This window comes from Hyperoodon ampullatus (genome assembly GCF_949752795.1).
Source record: "Hyperoodon ampullatus genome assembly, chromosome: 4".
Taxonomy (NCBI): Eukaryota; Metazoa; Chordata; class Mammalia; order Artiodactyla; family Ziphiidae; genus Hyperoodon; species Hyperoodon ampullatus.
In genome coordinates, this window is record NC_136917.1 from 147802805 (window position 1) to 147827982 (window position 25178).

Sequence of the window (25178 nt, forward strand, 5' to 3'; positions counted from 1 at the left end):
GCGAAGACTTATAGCTGAGCTGGTATTGTCATGATGAGGGACTTTAGATTTGATGGTTCTACATGTTGTATTAAAAATATTTTATTGGTTACATTGCTAATCATACTACAGGTACATCAGTAATGAGGGATGACTCAGGAGCTCAGAAGAATAAACCACAAAACAGTCTTCCCATGTGACCTTGACTAATATACCCCGGAACATTTATCACTCTTTCCTAGGCACCTAAAAGAGAGTTCCCTTCTTGATACAGGTTGGAAATAATTGTTCCCATCAGAGAAGTCATTTGCAAAGAGTATTGGAGGCTCTAATAGCAACATTCAGGAACCCCTGAAGGTCTGGGTTCCTCGTTCTTCTTTTTTTTTTTTTTTTTTGCGGTACACGGGCCTCTCACTGCTGTGGCCTCTCCTGTTGCGGAGCACAGGCTCCGGACGTGCAGGCTCAGTGGCCATGGCTCACGGGCCCAGCCACTCCACGGCATGTGGGATCTTCCCGGACCGGGACACGAACCCGTGTCCCCTGCATCGGCAGGTGGACTCTCAACCACTGCGCCACCAGGGATGCCCTGGGTTCCTCATTCTTTACAACGTTTCAGAGAACAGGATGCAGTGATTATGATGGGGCCAAGGAAAGAATAGGGGGCACTTGCCTGGATCAAGGTACCAGAAATATTTGTAAAGTCTAGACTGGGAAGTAACACTTTGATCCAGTGGGTCAATATTCATGGATAAAGTATAGGTATTTTTTAGTAATTCCAGATAGCTTTAAGATAGCAGAAGTATTCACAATGCTCAAAAATAATTGACTCCTCTTTTTTTATAAGGATAGTGCTATAATTAAATCTTGACTTCTAATGGCTTATATTTTTGGAAATAGAATTTTCCTGTGATCCAGAATTGGGCTTACCAGATCTGGATTATCAGATTGACTCTTTTCCTTTGCACCTCTTACATTACAGCAGAGCTTTGTTGACTTTGGCCTGCAGTGAGTGTAGGTCCATACAGTACGGATATAATCACCCACTTTTCTATCAGCTTAGAAATTACCCTAGTATACTATATACACACTGACATGGCATGTTTAAGGAGCTGTAAACCCAAACATATACAGCCAAACTAATGTATACAAAATATAAGGGTATTTCACTTAGGAGACATATAATAAAATTGTTTAATCTTTTTTAAAAATAAAAAATTATATGGGAATTGCCTGGTGGTCCAGTGGTTAGGACTCGGTGATTTCACTGCCATGGCCCGGATTCAATCCCTGGTCACGGAACTAAGATCCTGCAAGCTGCATAGTGCAGCCAAAAAATAAAAAAATAATGTATATTTAAAAAAAATTATGTGACTTCTTTGATTACCATATTTAATCAATATTCGCAGAGCAGCTGTGCCACTTGACTTTTCCCTATACCTCCCCAAAAATCAATTCTCAAAGGATTAAATTTGCCACCAAAAAGATACTCATGAGAATGTGCCATAAGTTCTGATGACAGTACCCCAAATTGGTTTACTTTAAGCAAAGAATCATTGGAATATGCGTTTACCTTGATGTTGAATCATATTTAAAATACACTACAGAGATGTCCATCTAACAAATATTACATAATGAATTCCCTTAGAAGTAATGAGCCCTTAATTTATTTTCTGTTACAATTTGAATTTCCACAAAGGCTTTTTAACTATGAGTTTACTTGTATCTTGTATTGATTACCCCCTATAGCTAGAAGCAGAGATAATGAATTAGAGCTGCCCTTTTAGCTAACCATGTGTTCCACATGCATGCCAGTCTTTGACCCTTTCCTTTTGATCTACAAGTATTTTGAAACTCTTCCTGAATCCATATACAATGCTATTTTAAAGTGAATGGATGTTAGCTATAATGTGCTTGACTGGTAATGTTTTTGTGGTTTTGTGTATATTCTCCCTCCCCCACCCCACCTCGGTATAAGGTCATGGGGTTGAAGTTTACTCTTACCAAATGTCATAACTTTCCTAGAAGTGCATTGCCAATAGATAACTGAATATTACATGTTGCCCAAAAGGACTTCATATCTAAAGAGCATGCATTACTAATAAAGTGACTTAGAGTAAGATATTGGCCTGGCTTTAGATAAAACTGAAGCAAGAAAACTGTAAAAAGCATTATATGGAAATAAACCCACTTTTGTTAAATGTTTTTACAATGTTTTTAATAAAGTTGAATAGTCATACAATTATAAGTCACTACGGTTTGTTAACACAAAGTTAAAATATTTTCATGCAGATGATGTAAACAGCCATACAATCGATGGTGTGGGCACAGAACAGGGTCACTGTCTACAAAAAATGCTACTTTTCAGTTATTCTATTGTTCTAACTTCAACCCTCTGGGTCTTTAAGACTCTGATGTTTAGAGGGTCCTGTGATGAAATCAGTATCCCTGAGGGGAAGGGACCTTCATCACACACTTGAAGTCTTTCTATGTTGATGCCTAAATTCCAGTGTTCACCTTGGTAGAGACACCCAAGATCTGGTTGCAGGCAGGTAGAAAGCACTTTGGTCTGGCAAATAAGTCCCAAGTGTGAAGAAGAGTGGGTAGTATGGATGGTGGGAGAAGGCCAAGGTAATTATCATAGTTTCATAATTTCACCAATGACCAGAGTTATACCTGGAAGACTGCTTTTATGAGTCTTCCTAAAACTGAGGCTCTGAAAAGGAGGTAGTAGGTAGGTGTCATGGGAAATTTAAATATATCATCTAAGTAACCAACTTTAAAATTCCAAACCCCAAATGAAGGCAAACTCTACAAATGAAACACATGGGTGTATGCTTGCTGCAGAAATGCAGTACAGGGTAGAGTAGCTTCATATAATGATTAGGTTGGGTGATTTTCCAGGGTAGAAAAGGCTACATTTGAACCTTGGACAACAAATAACTTATACTGAAGGAATTTTATTGAGCATATTGTGAGTAAAATCCGAAGTCAATAATAGTCAAACAGAGGATAGAATGATCAAATGTAAACTACAAAGGGCCTGGCTGGAATTGATAAACATCTACTCTGTGCAAAGGTACTGTGGTATTCCAGGAGTGACTCAGCATTTAAAGTACAAGTCTTACCTTCCATGAGTTTTCAACTCAGTGAAGGAAGATAAGTAAAAATGGGAAAGTGCATGGATGTGTGGATGAAGAATATCAGAATATCATTTACCACATCAGTAAACAAAGGATATTGCAGCCATCAGGCCATCAGCTCCTGCAGCTGTGAGGGGACTCAGGATGGAGAAAAACAGGATCCTGGACCCAGATAGCTAAGGTGCACGTCAAAGTCACCTGTCACCTGCAGATGCCCAGGTGTTACGGGACTTTTCCCCAGTCTTCTAGGAAGGGAGGATGGGAACTCAGCCCTATCAGAAACTAGAAACCAGATACCAGACCAGAATTCGAGTTCTCTGCCCACCAGAGGTGATCAGGCTCCATCCCTCAGGTCAGGCTGAGGCCCTTCAACCAGACTTCTGCATCCAGGACCAGGACAGAAGAAAAAAGGGTAGGATATGAGGGGTTGAAAAGAGGAAAGGGAGAGGGAAGGGGAAAGAGGTCAATAAAGTTCCTTACCCAGAGTTCCTTGTCAGGGCTCTCTGGCCAGTCGTCTGAGTCAGGAGGAGACAAAGGATAAAACGGTCCTGGTTGCGGCCTCTGAGTCTGGTCCGTCAGCAGGCAAACTGGTCCCTGAGTACTCCGAGTGGTCAGGATGTCAGTCGTAGAGAAGAAGAGATCCTGCCAGAGTGGTCATTTTTTGCAGGAAGGGGGACCCCTTCCAGGGCCCAGGAGTGGGATCTTGTCTAACACTCAGAAATGAATTGTCCGAGGAGACACGTGCTGACAAAGCAAGAGACTTTATTGGGAAGGGCAGAGGGCAGCAGGGTAAGGGAACCCAGGAGAACTGCTCTGCCATGAGGCTCTCAGTCTCGGGTTTTATGGTGATGGGATTAGTTTCCAGGTTGTCTCTGACCAATCATTCTGACTCAGGGTCCTTTCTGGTGGCGCATACATCACTCAGCCAAGATGGATTCCAGCAAGAAGGATTCTGGGAGGTTGGTAGGACATATGGACTGGCGACTCCTCTCTCCTTTTGAACTTTCCCAAATTCTTCTGGTTGGTGGTAGCTTATTAGTTCCACATTCCTTACCAGGACCTCCTTTTGTAAGATAACTCACGCAAGTGGCTACTATCTTGCCTGGCCAGGGCAGGTGGTTAGCTTTGTTAGTGGTTCCCCTAAAAAAGCTATGCCAGAAAACACATCTAAAATGGGACAAGGTCTTGCCAATTGCTCTCTGTATGCTGGTGACCCCTAGAAGCGGGCTAGGATTGAGCCCTTATGGAATTATATATAGGGAACTACTCCTGATGCCAAAATCTTGGCTCTCTGTGCAACGATGTCGAACAGAAATATGGAGACAGAGTTATGGAGGAAAAGAAAGAGTGGCTTTGTTTCTTTGCCAGACAAAGAGGGAACACAGTAGGCTAGTGCCTCAAGATCTGTGCCCCACTCCCTTGGGAATAGGCAGAGGTCTTATAGTCGGGGCTCCTGGTCAGGGGTATGTGATAAGGATCAACCCAGTAACAGTCTTGCATTCTTCTTTCTTCTGCAGAGTTTCAAAAGGGTGGGGTTGCTGACAAGATTAGGGTGTGTACAGGGTCTCAGGTGGTGGGTCTCCTAAACTAGATGAGCTTTTCTGCTCCCTTTAATCTCACCTCAGGTGGTTTCCTGGCTGTGCCTCCCTTGATTAGCAACTGTTCGAATCTGCCCTTTGGAACTCAAAGAAGGTCATGGAGGCTGGAGTCTTGCTTACAAGAAATGGGGGACAAAAAGGCCTCTATGCCTGGGAGCCCCATAGGGCCCCACTCGGTTTCACTCTTAGCTCCTAAGAGTAAAGAAAGAGAAACATTTCTAACACAGGAGGTAAAAATTAAACAGTTAGTTCAAAACCATGGGTACATCACACCAGAGCAAGGAGATTACCAGAGACTGACCAGCCAAGCCTGCCTAGAGCCAGTGAGCAGACTCCTGACATCTCACCCTTTGGGAAACTTTAAATATTTGTTCTGACAAGCTGAATGAAAATTCTGTTTTCTTATCGTTTCTCATACCTTCTACCTATAGATTCATATGCTGGTCCTTTTGATAATTCTAACTGCTAGGTATGTGGTCAGCTTCCTATTTCCAGGTCTTCGGGATTGTCTTGAAGGGTTTTCCCCATACAGGGAATGGTTTGGAAACAACTGGCTTCAGACTTGTTCTCTGATTTCCTAAGGAAATGAGATCTATTCTGTCTACTAAAGTTCTGGATGTCACTCCTCTTACCTCTAACTGTGTCTGTTGCACCAAAATGGCAGTATTACCGAGTCCAAGCTCTCTCTGCTCACCACACGACAGGCCAATAAATCAGAGATGAGGTGTTGAGGCAAGGAATAGAGACTTTATTTGGAAAGCAGGCAGACCAAGAAGATGGTGGACCAGGGTCCTGGAGAAAACATCTTATCAGGGTGTGGATGCCAGTTTCTTTTATAGAACAGAAAGGAGGAGGAGGTGAGGATGTAAAGTAAAAAGGCCATTTATCTTGCAAAACATCTCCTCGCATGGCATGGCCTAGCCAAAACCCTGATTGGGACCTGAACCCATGCAGCTGGGACTCAAACCCAGCCAAAACCTGCAGTCTTCCAACTGGATCACACACCTGGTCTCAGGACTTAATGAAGCTCAGGCTCTTGATGTCTCATTGCAGAAAGAATTCAGTGAGAGACAAAGTGATAGGTAAGAAGTGGATTTATTTAGAGAGAAACACACTCCCCAGAGTGTGAGCCATCTCAGAAGGTGAGAAAGGCACCAGCGTATGGGGTTATCAGTTTTTATAGGGGTGGGTAATTTCATAGGCTAATGAGTGGGAGGAGTATTCCAGCTATTTGGGAGGGGAGGGGGACGGGCAGGCATTTCCAGGAATTGGGCCACCACCCACTTTTTGATCCTTATGGTCAGGCTTGGAACTGTCATGGTACCTGTGGGTGTGTTATTTAGCTTGCTGATGTGTTACAGTGAGCATATACTGAGGCTCAAGTTCCAGTGGAAGTCGACTTGTCTGCCATCTTGGACCCATTTGGTTCTAATCAGTTTATGTCATGTCCTTGGGCGATGTCATTCTTTCGAAGGTTGTGTCCTGCCCCCTTCCCTCCTATTTCAGGACTACGCCCCATCTCAGCAGGAAGTAGTCACAGCACTGGTAGCCCAATTCCCTGAAAGATTTGGGGAAAGATAAAACCGAAGTGGGGATTAAAACTGAGTCCCCCTAAAACTGCGTTCCTCTGCTGAGTTTATGATTAACATCTCTAGCCGAAACAATTGTTCCCTTTTCTCTTCCAACATCTGTTCTCCTCAAGATTGAGGAGTATCAAAGAAAAGGGGGGAGTGAAACCGAGAGGGGCCCTGTGGGGCTCCTGAGCACGGAGGCCTCTTTTTGTCCCCCATTTCTTGCAGGAAAGACTCCAGCCTCCATGACCTTCCCTGAGTTCCACAGGGCAGATTCAAACAGTTGCTAACCAAGGGAGGAGCAGCCAGGAAACCACCTGAGGCAAGATTAAAGGGACCGCCTGGAGGGGTGGGATAGGGAAGGTGGGAGGGAGGGAGACGCAAGAAGGAAGAGATATGGGAACATATGTATATGTATAACTGATTCACTTTGTTATAAAGCAGAAACTAACACACCATTGTAAAGCAATTATACTCCAGTAAAGATGTAAAAAAATAAAATAAAATAAAAATAAAAATAAATAAAGGGACCAGAGAAGCTCATCTAGATTAGGAGACCAACCACTGAGACCCTGCACACACCCTAATCTTGTCAGCAACCCCACCCTTGGGAAGCATTGTTATAAAACTCCTTATCGAATCCTCTTGGGTTGGGACACATAAATTTTCGGGGCAGGAGCCCACTGTGTCCCCCTTTGCCTGGCAAAGTAATAAAGCTATCCTTTTCTACTTCACCCAAAACTCTGTCTCTGAGATTTGATTTGGCACCAGTGTACAGAGAAGCTGAGCTTTCGGCATCATCCCTGGCCACAGGATTAATTATGCTAAATAAATCCAGAATTTAGGAAGCATGGTTCCATAGCTAATAATTCTCTGGGATATAGTCTGTTTGGTGACCTGAGAACCTCATTAGAGATCTCATCTATAATCATGTGTCAGAGGGTGTATTAGTTTGCTAGGGCTGCCATAACAAAAGACCACAGACTGGATGGTTTAAACAACAGAAATTGATTTTCTCACAGTTCTGGAGGCTAAAAGTCCAAGATCATAGGGTCAACAGGTGTGGTTTCTTTTGAAGTTTCTCTTTTTGGCTTGCAGATGGCTGCCTTCTGCTCTGTCCTCACAAGATTGTCCCTTGGTCTGTGTGTTCCATGTCCTAATCTTTTCTTATAAGGACACCAGTCATGCCGGATTAGGACCCACCCATATTACCTCTACAGGCCCTATCTCCAAATGTTGCCGAAATCTCGGCTTCTCTGTGCACCGATGCCAAACAGAAATACAGAGACAGAGATTTTGAAGGATGAGAGATAGCTTTATTTTTCTGTCAGGCAGAAGGGAAGACACAGCAGGCTAGTGCCTCAAGAACTGTTCCCCCCTCCTTGGGGAATCGGAGAAGATTTTATACGTGGGGCTTGCAGTCCGGGGGGTATGTGATAAGGATCGAAGTAGTGAAGGTCTTGCATTCTTTTTTTCCTTTGCATTATTTCAAAACAGTCATAGGTGACGTCAGGCAGCCCAGTAATTGGGGTCCGGCATTCCGGTAATTGGCTTCGTTTGTCTCTGCTTTATCAGCCAGCAACCTTCTCTCTGAAATGCAAAAGCTACAGGGGGTGATTTGTTACAAAGGGGCATAGGGAATGTAAGCCCTGGGATGTAATAAGGTTAGGGAGTGATAGGCACAGGATGTAACTCATGCAGTTAGGGGTGATAGGTGCAGAATGTAATTTACATAGTGTCAGGGAGTGAGGTTAATTTTGTGAAGTACAAATCTAGTAACAGATACTACAGACCAGTGACAGGTAAAATAAAACTAGGAGTGATTAACTCTTTCAGGCCAGGTTACATTTCTTCTCTAGCGTGTTCACTGTTCCCTTTGTTTTCCTTGCTCTCAGGAAAAGGAAAACTTCATTTCTATTTTTGCTGCAACACAAATACAGTCACATTCTGAGTACTAGGATTAGGACTTGAATATATGAATGTTAAAGGGACACAATTCCGCTTGTAACAGGGGGTATATGTCCAATGAAGGAAGGAAGGTCCTGTGGTGTCAAGTGAGACTTCCCAGACCTCTGCTTTGTCTGATCATGTCTCTGCTGACTAAAAAAGTATTCACAACCTAAAAGTTGAGAGTTATGTTTCATTTGGCAGGAATTTTTAGGACTTCAAGCCTGGGAGGCAGCATCTCAAGTTACCCTGAGAGAACTGCCCAGGAGTTCTGAGGAGGTGAGGGGAGAGCTAGGATATATAGGAGTTTTGCAACAAGGGGCAGGTAGTCGGAACATCAAAAGATTACTGTTAATTAAAGAAAACCAGATATCCTGAGTTAAGGAATTTAGCGCTTTCTATGTATGGGAAGATGCAAGAGTCTGGGCTCACTGAAATCATGCCTTTGAAATGCACCTCAGCTGTCTGGGGCCAGTATCCTGTGTTTTTACATCCTGAGTTTCCTTGGGGCTCACCACAGACAGTGGCTGCAGCCTGATGGCTGCTAGATGGCAGGTATTCTTCCCTTCCTGAGTTCCCTCAGGGCCACCAGCTCTGGCAGTGGCTGTAATCATTGATGACTGTGACATCCTTTGTCTACCGGTAAGGCAGGAGATATTCTATTTATCATCTCCATGATCTGCATCTTTGACCTTATTAGTAAAGCTTGATGCTGCTAAGATACCTGATTCATGTGAATCTGATCCTGGGTGTTAGCACCAGCTGTATCTGTACTGTTTATTTTTTAGAAAAATAGACTGGGAGCCACTGTGAAAAAATATTAGTGCCTGCATCTAGATGTCTGCTATAGCATTTTTTGTAATTTTCTCTTTAAGTTTCTCAAAATAAAAATAAAACAAGAGGATGGGGGTAAGGAAACTTATGCTTGAGCAAAGGTAGGAACATGGGATAGAGGGGGACTAAAAGGTGTTAAATTAATTAAACAAGGAAGCCATTAGACTGATGTGGCTCTAATGCCCTGGGCAGTCTCTGTAAGCAGGCCGAATCTAACCCTGTAAATGCCTCAAATTTCGGAAATCAAAGGTAAGAACCAAACCCAAACAGCCAACTAGGCTTTAACGTATAGCCAATGAATAATTTCCTTGACTTGCCTTTACTCTATCAAAGTCTCTCAGTTCCTGGAGCACCCCTAACTGAAAGGAGTAGGCCTATTTGGAATTATTTCATTGTACTTTTAAAAAATGTGCATTAAAATCTAAAACTCCAAGCCGTAATTGTCTGTAGAAATGGCAAGTGACAAATTAAATATTTTTAAACCTCTCTGATTTGGCTCTGATGAGCACCGCCCGCTCAGATGTTCTTTTGAAATTCCACTATACGCAAGCCATCTGTGGGTGAATCATCGGGTGGCTAAGAAAGAAGTAAGAACGGTGAAGAAGACAGTCTGCAGCCCACCGAAAAAAATACTTTAGCATTGTTCTTAAATATTTATGTACTTTTAATTTCTCCAGGGCCGGAGAGGTTTACGAACCCAAAGCGCACAACAGCTGGGATCGCAACAGCGAGAGTAAAAGCGTCCTGGGAAGTCGGTGACCAGCCACGGACTGCCCAGGTCAGGCCCGGTCACGATTTAGGATACCGCAGAGTTACAAAAAGCGAACCCCGTCCGGCCCACTAGCTGCCCCGGACCCGGGGAGGCGGGGCCAGGAAACGCACCAATGCGCAGACTCCGCGGCCGCAAGCAGGCGCACAAGGGAGAGGCCACGGGGGCGGGGCCACGAGGGACGGAGGGAGCGTGCGACAGAGGAGGGCCCCAGGCCCGGGTGGCTGAGGTTGGGGCTTCTCCGTCTTTTACGCCTTCTGAAGGAGATGCGAGTGCCCATGCCTTTGCAGGGCGTCTCGGTCGTGGAACTGGCCGGCCTTGCCCCGGGCCCATTCTGCGGTATGGTCCTGGCGGACTTCGGGGCGCAGGTGGTGCGTGTGGACCGGCCGGGCGCCCGCGGCGACCTGAGCCGGATGGCCAGGGGCAAGCGCTCGCTGGCTGTGGACCTGAAGCAGCCGCGGGGAGCGGCGGTGTTGCGGTCGCTGTGCGCCCGGGCGGATGTGATGCTGGAGTCCTTCCGCCCTGGTGAGCCCCAGATCCCGACGCGACGCGAGACCGGACGAGGGACGGTCCCCGAAGAAGGGAGGCCGCCGGACATTTGGGGTTGGCCCGGCACACCTTTGCCCTGTTGCCACCCGAACCGTTTCCGTCCCTGTCTGTCTAGACCTTTCTGTTGCATTTGATATTGTTGCTGATCGTTCGCCCTCTGAGACGGTCTTCCATACTTGGACTCGGAGATACTGCTGTTGCCTTTGCTCTTCTCATACCTCTCTCTGACTCCTTCCCAGTTTCTCTTTTTTTGAGTCACCCTATTATAGTTGCCATTCTTAATTACTTGAGGATCGTGAACCCTATGAGAAACGATCGAAAGCCATAGATTCTCTCCCCGGGAAAGCTGCATATAGGTACATAGTCATTTTGCTACCGTTTGGAGCTTGTTGTACCTCATAAAGCCATCCACGGACCCAGGACAACTCCCTGCCTTAAATGCTGGTGTTCCCAAGTTCCAGCTTCCGCTCAATTTCCTTTACACTCTGCTTCTTGGAGCCACCTTATCTCTTCCTATTATTTTTACTTTTTACAGGCAGATGTTGGCCAAATCTATAACTGTACCCCCTTTTAGAGCCACAGACTTCAGGAATACCCAGCTCCTGTCCAGTTCTACTTGGCCTTCCCCCGGGCACTGCAGCTTCCACGTATTCCAAACTGAGCTCATCATCTTCCCTACTAAAATGGCATCTCCTCTTTGTGCTTTATTTCAGTGAATGGAACCAATGTCCACCCAGTTGCCTGAATCAGAAACTTGTACTTCAACCAGGACTCCAAATCTTCCTTTCCCCCTACCAGCTTTCAGTTATCACCAATCCCATCATTCTTCCTCCTTTCTATGACCCAGATTCTTTCTCTTCATACCTGCTGCAGCTTCCTTGGCAGCGTTTTTTAAAGCTGATGTTTGGGTGTAGCACCACTCCGATCTATTCTTAGACAACTGCCACCGTCATCTTGCTCAGGTGCAAATACAGAGCTTTGCCTGGTATATAGCAGGAAGGCAGTAAATGTTTGGTGAATGAATTGAATGTCTATGGGCACCAGGCATATTTAAATGTGTCAATTCATTTACCCTCAGATTGGAGGATTATAACAATAATAATTTAGTAATTAGGATTATGTCATAATTTAATAATACCGTATTTGAAGTTGAAGGAGGTTCAGCATGGTTAAATAACTTGTCCACAATCTTGGAATTAGGAGAAGGGTAGAGCTGTGAATACAGACATAGCTGCCAGGGGAGGGGATTGTGGCTGATGTTTATCTAGGTAGAGGAATAAAGTTCTTTTTATTTTATTTTATTTTTTATTTTTTATTGAAGTATACTTGATTTACAATGTGTTAATTGCTGCTGTACAGCAAAGTGACTCAGTTATACATATTTATACATTCTTTTTCATATTCTTTTCCATTAAGGTTTATCATAGGGTATTGAATATAGTTGCCTGTGCTATACGTAGGACCTTGTTATTTATCCATTCTGTATATACCAGTTTGCATCTGCTAATCCGAAACTCCCAATCCATCCCTCTCCCAACCCACTACCCCTTGGCAACCACCACTCTAGGAATAGAGTTCTTTTGTAACCTATCATAGTTTTATGGAGGCAGAGGCACGTTATAAGCCTGTGGAAAGAGATGAGGCATGAATCCTGCCAGAGGAGCTTCTGAGCTGATAGGGAAGATGGAATATATACATACATAAATAAGTATAGCAGGCACTGATGCGGATATAGACTTAGAAAAGGTCCTGAAAGGAGTAGCAGCTTCCAAAAGTGAATTTTTGGTCAAAGACCCAGAGTAGCTTCCAAAAGAACAGACCACTTCTAATAAATTACTAAGGAGAGAATTTGGGGAACTATAAAGGGCCTGAATAAAGGGATGAAATGTCCACTCTGAGGATTGAAGATGCTTGGGTATGCCTGAAGGGGTGCAGGGCAGTGCTGGAGGGAAATAGCATTCTGGTGGTCGGGGGGAAGCCACACATTCCAGAAATGGGGGCTTCACTCTCTGGGTCCTTAATTACTGGCAATACCCTATAAACCTGCAACAAATGTTACTAGTTTTCCTTGCAAAAGTGCTGTTTTATGTTTGCCACAAAGAAGGGATTATACCCATCCTCAATTCATGCTCTCTTAAAAAAAAATTGTAACTTTTCTCAAGGTGTGATGGAAAAACTCCAGCTCAGCCCAGAGATTCTGCAGAAGGAGAATCCAAAGCTTATCTACGCCAGGTTGAGTGGATTTGGCCAATCAGGAAGATTCTCTAGGGTAGCAGGACATGACATCAACTACTTGGCTTTGTCAGGTATGTTGAAAAAAATAATTTCTCTACACTTTTTATTTTGTTCCCAGTCCAGATCTACAGTTACACTTATTAAAAAGAATTTTTAAAAGTGATTTAAATATTGACTGGAATCAGTAAAGAGCATGTGGTTGTTTAAAAAGGGTTGGTTTGTCTTGGAACAGTCATTCTCAGCCTCCCCCGGCCTTAACACATTGGAGGGGTAATGTGTTCACTAATAACATTTACTGACTACATTTGTGAAGTTAATTCTCCAGCAAGCCCCTCCTGGGAATTAAGAGACTTGTTGGTAGTAGAAATGGTTGCTCTATATTTTGCAAAGATATAGTTTGATTTTAATACCCCTCCTCCCTCACTTTATTGAGAATCATTGACTGAGTCATGATTTTAGAAATTCTATGAATACTAGAAAAAGCCCATGGTTTTCAGGTCATAATATCACCTTACTAGAGTTTTTGCCTATAAGAACATATCTTAGGACTTCCCTGGTGGCGCCGTGGTTAAGAATCCGCCTGCCAATGCAGGGGACACGGGTTGGATCCGTGGTCTGGGAAGATCCCACATGCTGCAGAGCAGCTAAGCCCGTGCACCACAGCTACTGAGCCTGCACTCTAGAGCCCATGCGCCACAACTACTGAGCCCATGCGCCACAACTACTGAAGCCTGCACGCCAAGAGCCCGTGCACCGCAACGAAGAGTAGTCCCCGCTCACTGCAACTAGAGAAAGCCCACATGCAGCAACGAAGATCCAACTCAGCCAAAAATAAATTAAAAAAAAAAAAGGAACATATCTTAGAATGGCCTAATTCTAGATTTCTAAGAACCGCATTGCTGAGTCAAGGAAGTCTCAAATTTTCTGTGTGTACACATTTAAAGGTTGAGGAAAAGATTGAGTGTAGAGTTGGGTTTTTTCATCTACTTAAAAATTTAATTCCTTTTTTTTTCTTGTGTTTATTTTCTTGCATCTCTTTCTAATAAGAATGCAAGTGCATTGTATTGTTGTTAAGCCCTAAAGTGCTAAGTGGATAGCAATCATTTCCCCCCCAAAACCCAATGAATAAAAACTTAGCAACAGAATTCTGAAAATGTTAGTTGGAATAAAGTTTTAGAGAAAACAAAAAAATCAAACAAGGAACCTTGTTAGAGGGAAAGCCTTCTTTTTTTTTTTTTTTTTTTTGTGGTACACGGGGCTCTCACTGTTGTGGCCTCTCCCGTTGCGGAGCACAGGCTCCAGATGCGCAGGCTCAGCGGCCATGGCTCATGGGCCTAGCTACTCCGCGGCATGTGGGATCTTCCCAGACCGGGGCACGAACCCGTGTCCCCTGCATCGGCAGGCGGACTCTCAACCACTGCGCCACTAGGGAAGCCCGGAAAGCCTTCTTATAAATATACTGAACAGGTTTAGGTTTAGAAAAGCATTAGGTATTAGTTTTCACTTACAGCAGTAACTAGAGAGATTGGTTTTCCCCCTAAGATGTTCATGTATTTATTTAAAAGAGGCATTAAATTTACAGTTAGTGTTCCCCAATTTTTTTTAATGGTATAGGTGTTTTATCAAGAATTGGCAGAAGTGGTGAGGCTCCATATGCCCCACTGAATCTCCTGGCTGATTTTGGTGGTGGTGGCCTCATGTGCACACTGGGCATCCTGATGGCGCTATTTGAACGCACACGCTCTGGCAAAGGTCAGGTCATTGATGCAAACATGGTAAGTGTTGATTGGGGGAAATGATAAGCCTACTAGTTGTTCCTGAGGTCCATATATGGCTGCCTCAAATCCTCTTCTGAACAAGACAAGAAATAAATGAGATTGGAAATTTGAATCCAAGTTACCAAGGATGGCCTTTTCTTTAAAATAGCTTCATATCTTGAACATGTGTCAGAATGTCATATTTTGATCATCTGTTTGTGGAGTCACTCTTCTAAACTTTTCATGACTCACCTGATTTCTATGTTGTGTTTCAACAATTTTCCCCATGCTGTCTCTTGTGCTTAGGATATGGTTTTCAAAAAATCTTCATCCAAAACTGGGCTCATGAAGTCTCCCTTAGCAGGTAGAGAAGATTCTTAATGATGCTCAAGTAAAATGGACCAGTCTAGACCTTCCTGCTGCATTGTGTAGGGGAGACTCAAGTGTCATGATGCTTCGGTGTTTTTACCCTCATACATTTGCCTCATGTTATCCTAGGCACTTTGCCTGTGTGATTTCTCCTAATCCCCCAAACAGCAATTTCACTTGGAATACATTGTTATTTTAATGAAGAGGAAACTAAAGCACAGAAATTTACCCGAGTTCTCACAGCTAGTTGATGAGAGCCCGGTCCAGTGTCACTATACCTTTGCATTTGGACAGATCTTTGGTGGTAGGGTGGAGAATGGATTGGATGGAGACGACGCTGAGAGAGAAAGGCGAGTGCTAAAATGGTTAATGGTAGAATGGGTCTGGATTTAAGGATTTGCATTTGAGATGTAAAATTGCTGGGATTTGATGAGATATTGGCAATGAAGGGAGAGGGAGGAATCAAGAATGGCTCCCCCATGTCTGGCTTGGAAGATCCGGTAGATGGTGGCCCTGGCACCCTGGGGAGGATTGCTGAAGGAAGAGGGTGATTGGGGGAAATAGATAACCTTATTCTTTAAATTTTTTTTTTTTAATTTTCTTGGCTGTGCTGCACAGCATGTGGGATCTTAGTTCTCCGATCAGGGATCGAACCCTTGCCCCTTGCGTTGGAAGCATGGAGTCTTAACCACTGGACCACCAGGGAAGTCCCCAGATACCTTATTCTTTTGGGCCAGTAGTTTCCAGATGACGTTAGCAGCAGAATCCTTGATCCAGGCCTGCCTATGATGACCTGGAATTGTCTCTTCATCAGATTGTTGCCTTAGAAACTAGAGTTAAGGTAACTGTGGAATGTGCAGTCCGTTTTACTGTGTTTACTCCTGATCTGGGGGTGCTCATCTGACCTGGGGGGCTGTGTGTTAGCATGCAGGCCATTGGCCTATGTGATGAGAACAATATAAAAGGTTGGGAAATTGAGGCTGCAGTTTTCCCTGTGTCAAAGGCTCTGGTCCGTGGCAGCACACACTACATGTGCGTGAGGGGAGAAGAGAAGTATGTGCTGGGCAGCCTCATGACGAGATGAGGATTATAACTGCTGTGTCTCTTGTCCTGTATGCTCCTGTGACACCAAGTAAAGGTGGAATTAGATTAGAGCCTGTTTGTATCCTGAGTGAGCCAAACCAGACCCATCACACTGTTAGGATATCTTTTTTCAATAGACTCATCACTACATCCAGTGTGTAAAAGAGATTATATATGTATATGTATATATATGTGTGTGTCTATATGTGTGTTTGTGTGTGTATGTCTAAATGTGGGGACACTCTAAGATCTCTGTAACCCCATTTCAAAAAAAAGCGCCACCATAGGCCACTTATACAAACTCCACTACTTGGTGACAACAAATGTCGGATCCATGAATTGAAGTGTGCATGAGCTTCCTCAAGTTAAACGGGAAAACTGGGATGTATCTAAAGATCTATTTTGTGTTTGTTTTATTACAGCCAGAATCTGTGAGAAGTCCCATGCTCACAGTTGGAATGGGGCCCCTCTGTTGGTAACCTCAGAGACAAGGATGCTTTGATGGCCTTCTCCCTGTGGTGCCAGAATCCTTAGGATCATAAAGCCATAAGGATAGGGAAGTCATCTTCTTTAGATAGCCCAGTGCCTCCAGCCTTGTGATAATCATACCTGAGTTTGTGAATCCATTCCCGTTACTTCAGGACTAGTGGGAAGTTGGCATTCCCAAACTAGTTTGTCTGTACTCTGAAAACCCATATACCTGCCACCCATACTGTTATGTTTATTTTGTAACTTTCTAGTGATTATTAAAGTTAAGATATATTAAATACTCAAATTTGCTTTCTTGGGCTTGGAGTCAAACTAGAACAAACTAAATTTAACTGTCATGTGATTTACCTTTAAAATGTGATATGCTTCGTATATCTGTGTGTATGTGTTTGTAGGTATTGAGATCAGATGATAGATTTTTAAAAAAACCTTTTTACTTTGTTTTCAACTTTTTTATCGTGACAGTTGTTAACATATATAAAAGTAAAGAGAATGTATAATGAACTTCCATGTACCCTCACTTAGCTTCAAAAATTATCAACATTCTGCCAATCTTATTTGAAAGGAAGAACAAAAGTAGTTCCTTTAAGTCTTTTCTGAACAGCGTTCCCTGATCTGAATAGTGCAGAAACTCACTCTATCATAAGCCTGCTCTAACTCACTTTCTTGATATATCAAAGAAGTTGTATAATTAGATATAATCTTCCTATATTCTAAGATAAACATTTTTATACAAATATTTTTTAAAAACTCAAGTAGAAATCGATCATGCTTTTTATAGTTGAATTGTCTGGATTCATACTGTATTCTGTTTCTTCAAAGGTGGAAGGAACAGCATATCTAGGTTCTTTTCTGTGGAAAACCCAACAAACAGGACTGTGGGAACAGCCTCGTGGACAGAACATGTTAGATGGTGGAGCGCCTTTCTACACAACCTACAGGACGGCGGACGGCGGGTTCATGGCTGTTGGAGCATTAGAGCCCCAGTTCTATGAGCTGCTGCTCAGGGGTGAGTACCTCTTTTCTGTGGATGTTTTTTAGACTCTATTTTGGAGTCTTTTGAAGTTCATGATGTCTTTTATTATATATCCACTTTATAATTAAGCTAATTATAGCCATCATTATATTGTGGGGCGCTTCCCTCATCTTTTAAATTGACAAGTAATTTTACAAGTCTGTAAAATAGCTCAGATTAAAAAAATAATAATCCTTTTTGTGGTAGTTCAGCGTTTTTATCACATTTCATACTCTGTAATGTTGGATATTTATCTTGCCCATGTGTGCCCACATCCTTTTCTTCCCTAGAAATGATCTACTGGTTCTACCAGCTTTTGTTCCTTGATAGATGTCCCTCATGGTACTTCAGTGACGGGGTCACCAGAGCACAGAGAGACTTTGATGAATGAGAGTTTGTTGGTATATGTTACCACCACTTGATGCTTCTGCAGTTTACCTTTCTTGCAGATTCTTGTCTCATTGACATGTTGCCACAAGTTAGCAGGAAGATTTGGGATCCCCTCTTCCCTAATTCATAATTGGACTGAAGTTACTTTGTTCCTGTGAAATGTGAATTTAAAGTTTACAGATAATTTAGTATCTAAGAAGTCTTAGAATATACTCTGAAGCAGTGTGACAGGCTGGTTGCAGCACATTTAGCTTTCAGCTTTAAGTTTGGAGTTTTATTGCCGTGTTTGGTAGCTTTTCAGATGCGCAGTGCTACTCAGAGTTACTTGTATATCGCCGAAAGGACTGTTTTTGCTAGCCTCAGAAAGCATTCTGTGATCAGCTATATTAACTTCACCAATTTAACTATAAGTTAGAGGAAACCATAGAACAAAATGGTTTATCTAGATCATAGAGGATGCCTTTCCGTCCAGAAATTAAGACCAAGACTAGAGGTCAATTCAAAATTCTGGACAGAGCAATGCTATACAAGGGGCTGAGTGGTGGGAACAACACTCCCACTCTGGGGGGCAGGGCCCTAGGAAGCAGCAGGTACATAACATAGTGGAGTCTGTGCCTTACAAAAACCTTGTGTTTTTGTCTGTAGGGAATTTAAATATAATAATAAAATTAACTAATCTTCAGTGAAATTTTGTTATCACCATGCACAGGCAATTCTAAATGACAGTTGCAACTGACTTTTTTTTTTTTTTTTTGACAAATGTCTCAGGAATAGGGCAGTGTAAGCTCTGAGTCAGATCAAATAAAGACAAGCCCTGAGGATGGGGGTTTTCAGGGAGCTGTCAGGCCAAACATTGGCGCTTCTCTGGGGGTAGGATTTTGCGGGAGCTTCAAACTCATTGTGCCTCCTCTTCCTTGGCTGTTAACCTACTGGTTTTCATGACTCCCATTGTTGAGAGCCTGTTGGTTTTCAAGGCCATCACAGAGCTGGGGAGAGAGGGATGAAATTAGCCTAAGTTATAACACCACAAAGCTCACTGGTCTTACTGAGTTCAGTCATTTTTTTTCTTAAATATGCTCCTTAGATTGTTGCAAGCTTGTAGTTAATTTCTAGAGTTACAAAACTGTTGATTCTGACAATTTGTGCCAGTGTTCTTGTTGCTTTCATGCAGGAGCCAATTTTTGAAGGTCCTTGCTCTGTCATTTCAGAATTTAACTCCCCTCTGTGGTGTATTTTGTTGTTTTCTTAAAAACTTACATGTTTAGAATGATCATTTCTCACATCCACACTCCACTGCGTTTTATAGCAGGCAGACTGCTCCAGCCCTTGACTTGTAATCGTCTTCTCCCGGGTTTCCTCTTTCTGAGTCTAAACTCTGTAACCCCTCCAGTTGTTTTGCAGTCACGGCCTTTTGTGGTACCTTTCATGTCCTCTCCCTTTAAAGTTCACTAAGGATCCTTAGCTGGCAGGTGGCTTGTGCTTTAGGCGGACTTAGCAAGTTCAGTCAGCTTTTGTTTAATCTACATAGTCCATGCCGAAATGCCTCAGCATCTTCTTTCTTCTACAATATTGATTTGCAAAAATAGTACTTTTCCTTGACCCATACACATTACTTCTCTCTCAGGCCTAACTGGACAACCCCCCATATCTGTAATGATTTTTTGAGGTAGTTTTAATTTATTTATTTCACCTTATATACTGAGATCTTTGAGAACATACCTTCATTTAGCTCTCAGTATCTGAACATAAATACACAAGGTTTTTGTAAGTCTCCAACTCCTCTGTGCTATGCCCCTGCTGCTTTCCAGGGCAAAGAAATCTGAAAGTACTGAGAATTTCATGACCTCTTGAGACTCTTGTAGTAAATCAGATAAGCAATAGAGAATTTTATTTTATTTTATTTTATTTTTGCGGTACGTGGGCCTCTCACTGTTGTGGCCTCTCCCGTTGTGGAGCACAGGCTCTGGACGCACAGGCTCAGCGGCCATGGCTCACGGGCCCAGCCGCTCCGCGGCATGTGGGATCTTCCCGGACCAGGGCACGAACCCGTGTCCCCTGCATCATCAGGTGGACTCTCAACCACTGCTCCAGCAGGGAAGCCCACAATAGAGAATTTTTTAAAGTTGTTTTAAAATTTCAAAATGTTATTAAAAGAAAACCAGAAAATAACAAGTGTTGGTGATGATGTGGAGAAATCAGAACCCCATGCATTACTGTTGCGAAGGTAAAACTGTGCAGCCACTGTGGAAAATAGTATAGTGGCTTCTCAAAAAATTAAACATAGAATTACCATACGATCCAACGATTCTACTTCTGGGTATATATCCAAAAGAATTAAAAGTGGGAACTTGAACAGATATTTGTACATCCATGTTCATAGCATTATTTACAGTAGCTAAAAGGTGGAAGCAACCAAGGTGTCCATCAACAGATGAATGGATAAACAAAATGTGATATATATAAAAAACAATGAAATATTAGTCAGCCTTACAAAAGAAAGAAATTCTGATATATGCTGAACATGGATGAACCTTGAAGACATTATGCTAAGTGAAATAAGCTTGTCACAGAAGGACAAATATTGTATTATTCCACTTATATGAGATACCTAGAGTGGTCAAATTCATAGAAAGTAGAACGGTGGTTGCGAGGAGCTGGGGAAGCAGGGAATGGAGAGTTAGTGTTTAATGGGTATAGAGTTTCAATTGGGGAAGATGGAAAGCTCTGGAGACGGATGGTGGTAATGGTTCCAGAACAATATGAATGTACTTAATGACACAGTACTGTATTCTTAATAGTGACTAAAATGGTACATTTTATGTTTTGTGTATTTTACCACAATTTAAAAAAACAAAAAAAATTCAAAATAATGTAGTTTTTTAATGAAAAAAATGTAAACAATACAGAATTTGTAAAGTAAGAGAAAAAAATTCTCCCTTGTCCTTCCGCTTTGGGTAAGTTTGGGATATGAAGAACTTTCCCTGTGCACATACAAACACAATTAAAGAAGAACTTTCCCTGTGTACATACAAACACAATTAAAATTTTTTTACAATTTATATATAATCTATTTAATTATATAAATTTATAATTAATAACTATTTTTATTCAAAAATATAGCTAAGACATCCTTTTTTGTCAGTACCAAAGATCTTCAGCCTCACCCTCTTTATATAGCAGCCATATCATATTCCGTGGTATGCCTGTACTAAAATTTATTTAACCACTTCCTTATTCAAGTTAATTTACGTTTTTTCCAGGTTTACATTATAACACATAATGTTTATTGTTTATTAATAAGCATTAATCTTTGTACATATGTCATTGCATACTTGCAGCATACATTTTTGACTGCTTAATATGTGCCTAATATTGTGTTACAGAGCAGAAAGTTTATGACGTGTACTTAAAACAATAAATATTTTGTATAATTGTGTGTGTGTGTGTGTGTATACTTGTACGTGTAAGGTAGTTTTTTTGAAATCAAAACATATTTTCCCAAGTTTTAAATGGTGTCTGAGTCCCCAGGTCAGTCTCTGAAAGTCTGTTTGACTTATAATAGCAGAAATTGAATATTGATTGTACTATAAAAACTAGCCACAATCGATAATTGTGTTCTATGGGGGATGGACTCAGAGTTACGCATAGGCTGTCAACAGCACAGGAAGCAGCCTGCCCTAAACCACTGGTAGTTCGTCCTGGGGCCTTGATGAGGGGTCCCTGGCTGGGAAATTGTGTGCTGAGAAAGGGTAATAGTACGATGGAAGAGCTGGCGTGTCAGAGTTAGGGGTAGAGCCTGGGGTCTTTTGATTTCTAGTATTTTCCAGTATACAAAGTATGATCTGTGTAATCTCAAGTATAGTGTTTGTTGGAGAACTATTGACTCCAATTTTATTTAGTTTATGATTCTGATCACATTCTGATTTTTTATTTTTAAAAAACTGTTTAAAAAAGCATGCAAATATGTTTCCATCCATAGCTGTGGTCTACTTAAATGCTTTTGGCCAACTGCTCGTTTTATGTTTTTTTTTTTTTTTTTTAATTTATTTATTTTTTGTTTTATTTTATTTTAGGCTGTGTTGGGTCTTCATTGGTGCACGTGGCCTTTCTCTAGTTGCAGGGAGCGGGGGCTACTCTTCGTTGCGGTGCGCGAGCTTCTCATGGCGGTGGCTTCTCTTGTTGCGGAGCATGGGCTCTAGGCATGCAGGCTCAGTAGTTGTGGCACTCGGGCTTACTTGCTCCGCAGCATGTGGGATCTTCCCGGACCAGGGCTCGAACCCGTGTCCCCTGCATTGGCAGGCGGATTCTTAACCACTGCGCCACCAGGGAAGCCCTATGTGTTTTTTAATCCCAGAGTTCGGGGCTATCAGGAAAGCGAAAGCAAAGTGCAAGACACCCTTAGAAACATTTCCTTATAGATTTTAGTGATAAACCTGAAACTATGGCTCCATGTCTTTCCTGGTTTTGAATGGGACATGTGGCTACAGAGAAAAATGTACTTGTATATCTCACAGGTGTTTTTTCACAGCTGTTCAGAACTATGTGAATTCTCCTCATATCCCTCAAAACACTAAGAAGAGCCTGCAGTATTCATGTCTTCTTACCTCCATAGGCACTTTTGTATCTTCAGAGCAGCTTACAATTGGTCATTGTTTTTCAACATGGTAGATAAGGAAAGGATGATAAAAGTGAGAATTACTTGATTAACTTGGCCAAACTTATACAAAATATTATGCGCAATTTAAATTTAGAAACCCTCTTCTACAAGAGGGAATAAAAATGACAGTTACACCAAACCCCAACAAAGTGTCCCCTTGGGTATAATTTAATCAGCACTGGAGTTTGGTTGTATCTACAGGGGTAGGTGCTTGTAGTCAATAAAGGAAGCACAGATCAGGTCATGGGGCAGAGAAGCCATCCTTCCTGTGATATCCCCTGGCGGATGCTTTCATCCTCTCTGTCCCTTGTGTTGATGGGCCCTTCAAAGTTCTTCATACTTGAGAGAGCAAAAAAGGCTCTGTGCCCCCTGTTGATTGGCTGGCTGATAGTTTTCTGTCCTGTTTGCTATAGGAACAATTTGCATGTGTCTTTGGTTACTTTACAAGTCCTTTGTTCCTAGGTCACAGCAGGGTTGTAAGAGTAATGAGTCTAATATCACTGCCCTCCTAGAGCTCTTTTATTTGACGAAAATAAAGAGAAATGAACATTATTTATAAAATTGCAATCTTGAATTTAATCATTTATCTTTATACTTCTTCCTTGAAAACAGAGGTACAGGCATACCTCACAGACTTTGTGGGTTGGGTTCCAGACCACTGCAATAAAGGGACTATCTCAGTAAAGCAAATCACATGAATTTTTTGGTTTCCCAGTACACATAAAAGCTATGTTTACATGATACTGTAGTCTATTAAGTATGTAGTAGCATTGTCTAAAAAAACAATGTACATACCTTAATTGAAAAATACTTTATTGCTAAAAAATGCTAACCATCATTTGAGCTTTCCATGAGTTGTAATCGTTTTGCTGGTGGAGGGTTTGAAATATTGCAAGAATTACCAAAATGTGACACAGAGACATGAAGTGAGCAAATGCTGTTGGGAAAAGTGGCACCCATAGACTTGCTCCACCCAGGGTTGGCACAAACCTTCCATTTGTAAAAATGCAGTGTCTGTGAAGTGCAATAAAGTGAAGCACAATAAAACGAGGTCTGCCTGTAGTCTTGTATAAATGTGTTTAGATTTTAGCTTTTGTAGGGTTTGGGAGCACTATACGAAATATGGGTTTTTTAAATATAAACTTATTTATTTAATTAATTAATTTATTTATGGCTACATTGAGTCTTTGTTGCTGCGTGTTGGGTCTTTGTTGCTGCGCATTGGGTCTTTGTTGTTGCTGCGGGTGGGCTTTTCTCTAGTTGCAGTGAGCAGGGGCTACTCTTTGTTGCCGTGCGCGGGCTTCTCATTGCGGTGGCTTCTCTTGTTGCGGAGCACGGGCTCTAGGTGTGCAGGCTTCAGTAGTTGCGGCATGCAGGATCTTCCTGGACCAGGGATCGAACCTGTGTCCTCTGCATTGGCAGGCGGATTCTTAACCACTGCGCCACCAGGGAAGCACATGGAGTTATTTTAATTCAATATGACAGATAGTAACAGCATGAGGAAATTTCTTTTTAAAAACCTACTCAGAAGGAAGAAGTCAGCTTCTGGAAACTAGACTATTCTGGAAAATAGACTATTTTGGATGAAATGTAAATAATAAAATCTTGGGAAAGACTTGGAAAGTCTGTTTTGAGTCCTGTTACCCCTACTACCTTCTCCAGCCTTTGGCTCCAACTTCAAGTTGAGTTTGAATTTCTTCTTTTTTTTTTTCGGTATGCGGGCCTCTCACTGTTGTGGCCTCTCCCATTGTGGAGCACAGGCTCCGGACGCGCAGGCTCAGCGGCCACGGCTCACGGGCCCAGCCGCTCCGCGGCATGTGGGATCCTCCTGGACCGGGGCACGAACCCGTGTCCCCTGCACTGGCAGGCGGACTCTCAACTACTGCGCCACCAGGGAAGCCCTGACTTTCTTCTTTTGACTCATTTGAGAAACCCAATAGAACGTCCTGTTTTGGGCGACTATAGTGAGTTCAAAACTCATTTTCACTGATTATATTTACTCTACCCAAAGCATACTAATTTAAGAAATTGTGTTTTTCTCTCAGGACTTGGGCTAAAGTCTGATGAACTTCCCAGTCAGATGAGCGTAACTGATTGGCCAGAAATGAAGACGAAATTTGCAGATATATTTGCAAAGAAGACGAAGGCAGAGTGGTGTGAGATCTTTGACGGCACAGATGCCTGCGTGACTCCTGTTTTGACTTTTGAGGAGGTTACGCATTGTGGTCACCACAAAGATCGGGGCTCATTTATTACTGACAGGGAGCAGGGTGTGAGTCCCCGCCCTGCACCCCAGCTGTCCAGCACCCCAGCTGTCCCTTCGTCCGAAAGGGATCCCTTTGTAGGAGAACACACTGAAGAGATACTCAGAGAGTTTGGCTTCAGCCAGGAAGAGATCAGTCAGCTCAAGTCAGATAAAATTATTGAAAGTAATAAACCAAGAGCTAATCTCTAAGTTCTAAGCCCCACAACTCAAATGAATTTGAGTATTGCATTTACAGTATAGAATAATGCAAAAAATTGAATGCATGGAAACATGAAAAAACAATATCACAGTGGTCCAACTATTCTAATCAGGAAACAAGGCTGATTATAGAGTGATGATTGCATTCTGAAAACGGTTAACATCATGCCCTTTGATTTAGGAAGATTTTTAGTTGGCCTATACTAAATTGTGGCAGTTTTTCGGCCTTCCAATTTACTTGATTGGTTATATTTGTTGATTTTAAATATTTATATATTTATAATATACTTTAAATGAACTAATATAATGCTTTTTATTAAATAAAGCTTTTA

At 42.3% G+C, this 25178-nt stretch overlaps 1 protein-coding gene across 1 annotated transcript; it reads left to right on the plus strand.

The window, feature by feature from the left end:
• Positions 1–10116: 10116 nt before the first annotated feature.
• Positions 10117–25178, plus strand: AMACR (alpha-methylacyl-CoA racemase; the record flags this gene model as incomplete). Its single annotated transcript, XM_079703842.1, has 5 exons — positions 10117–10363; positions 12550–12693; positions 14237–14397; positions 17143–17329; positions 24428–25178. The coding sequence occupies 5 exons, from the start codon at positions 10117–10119 to the stop codon at positions 24835–24837; spliced, it is 1149 nt and encodes a 382-aa protein (XP_079559968.1). The 3' UTR covers positions 24838–25178.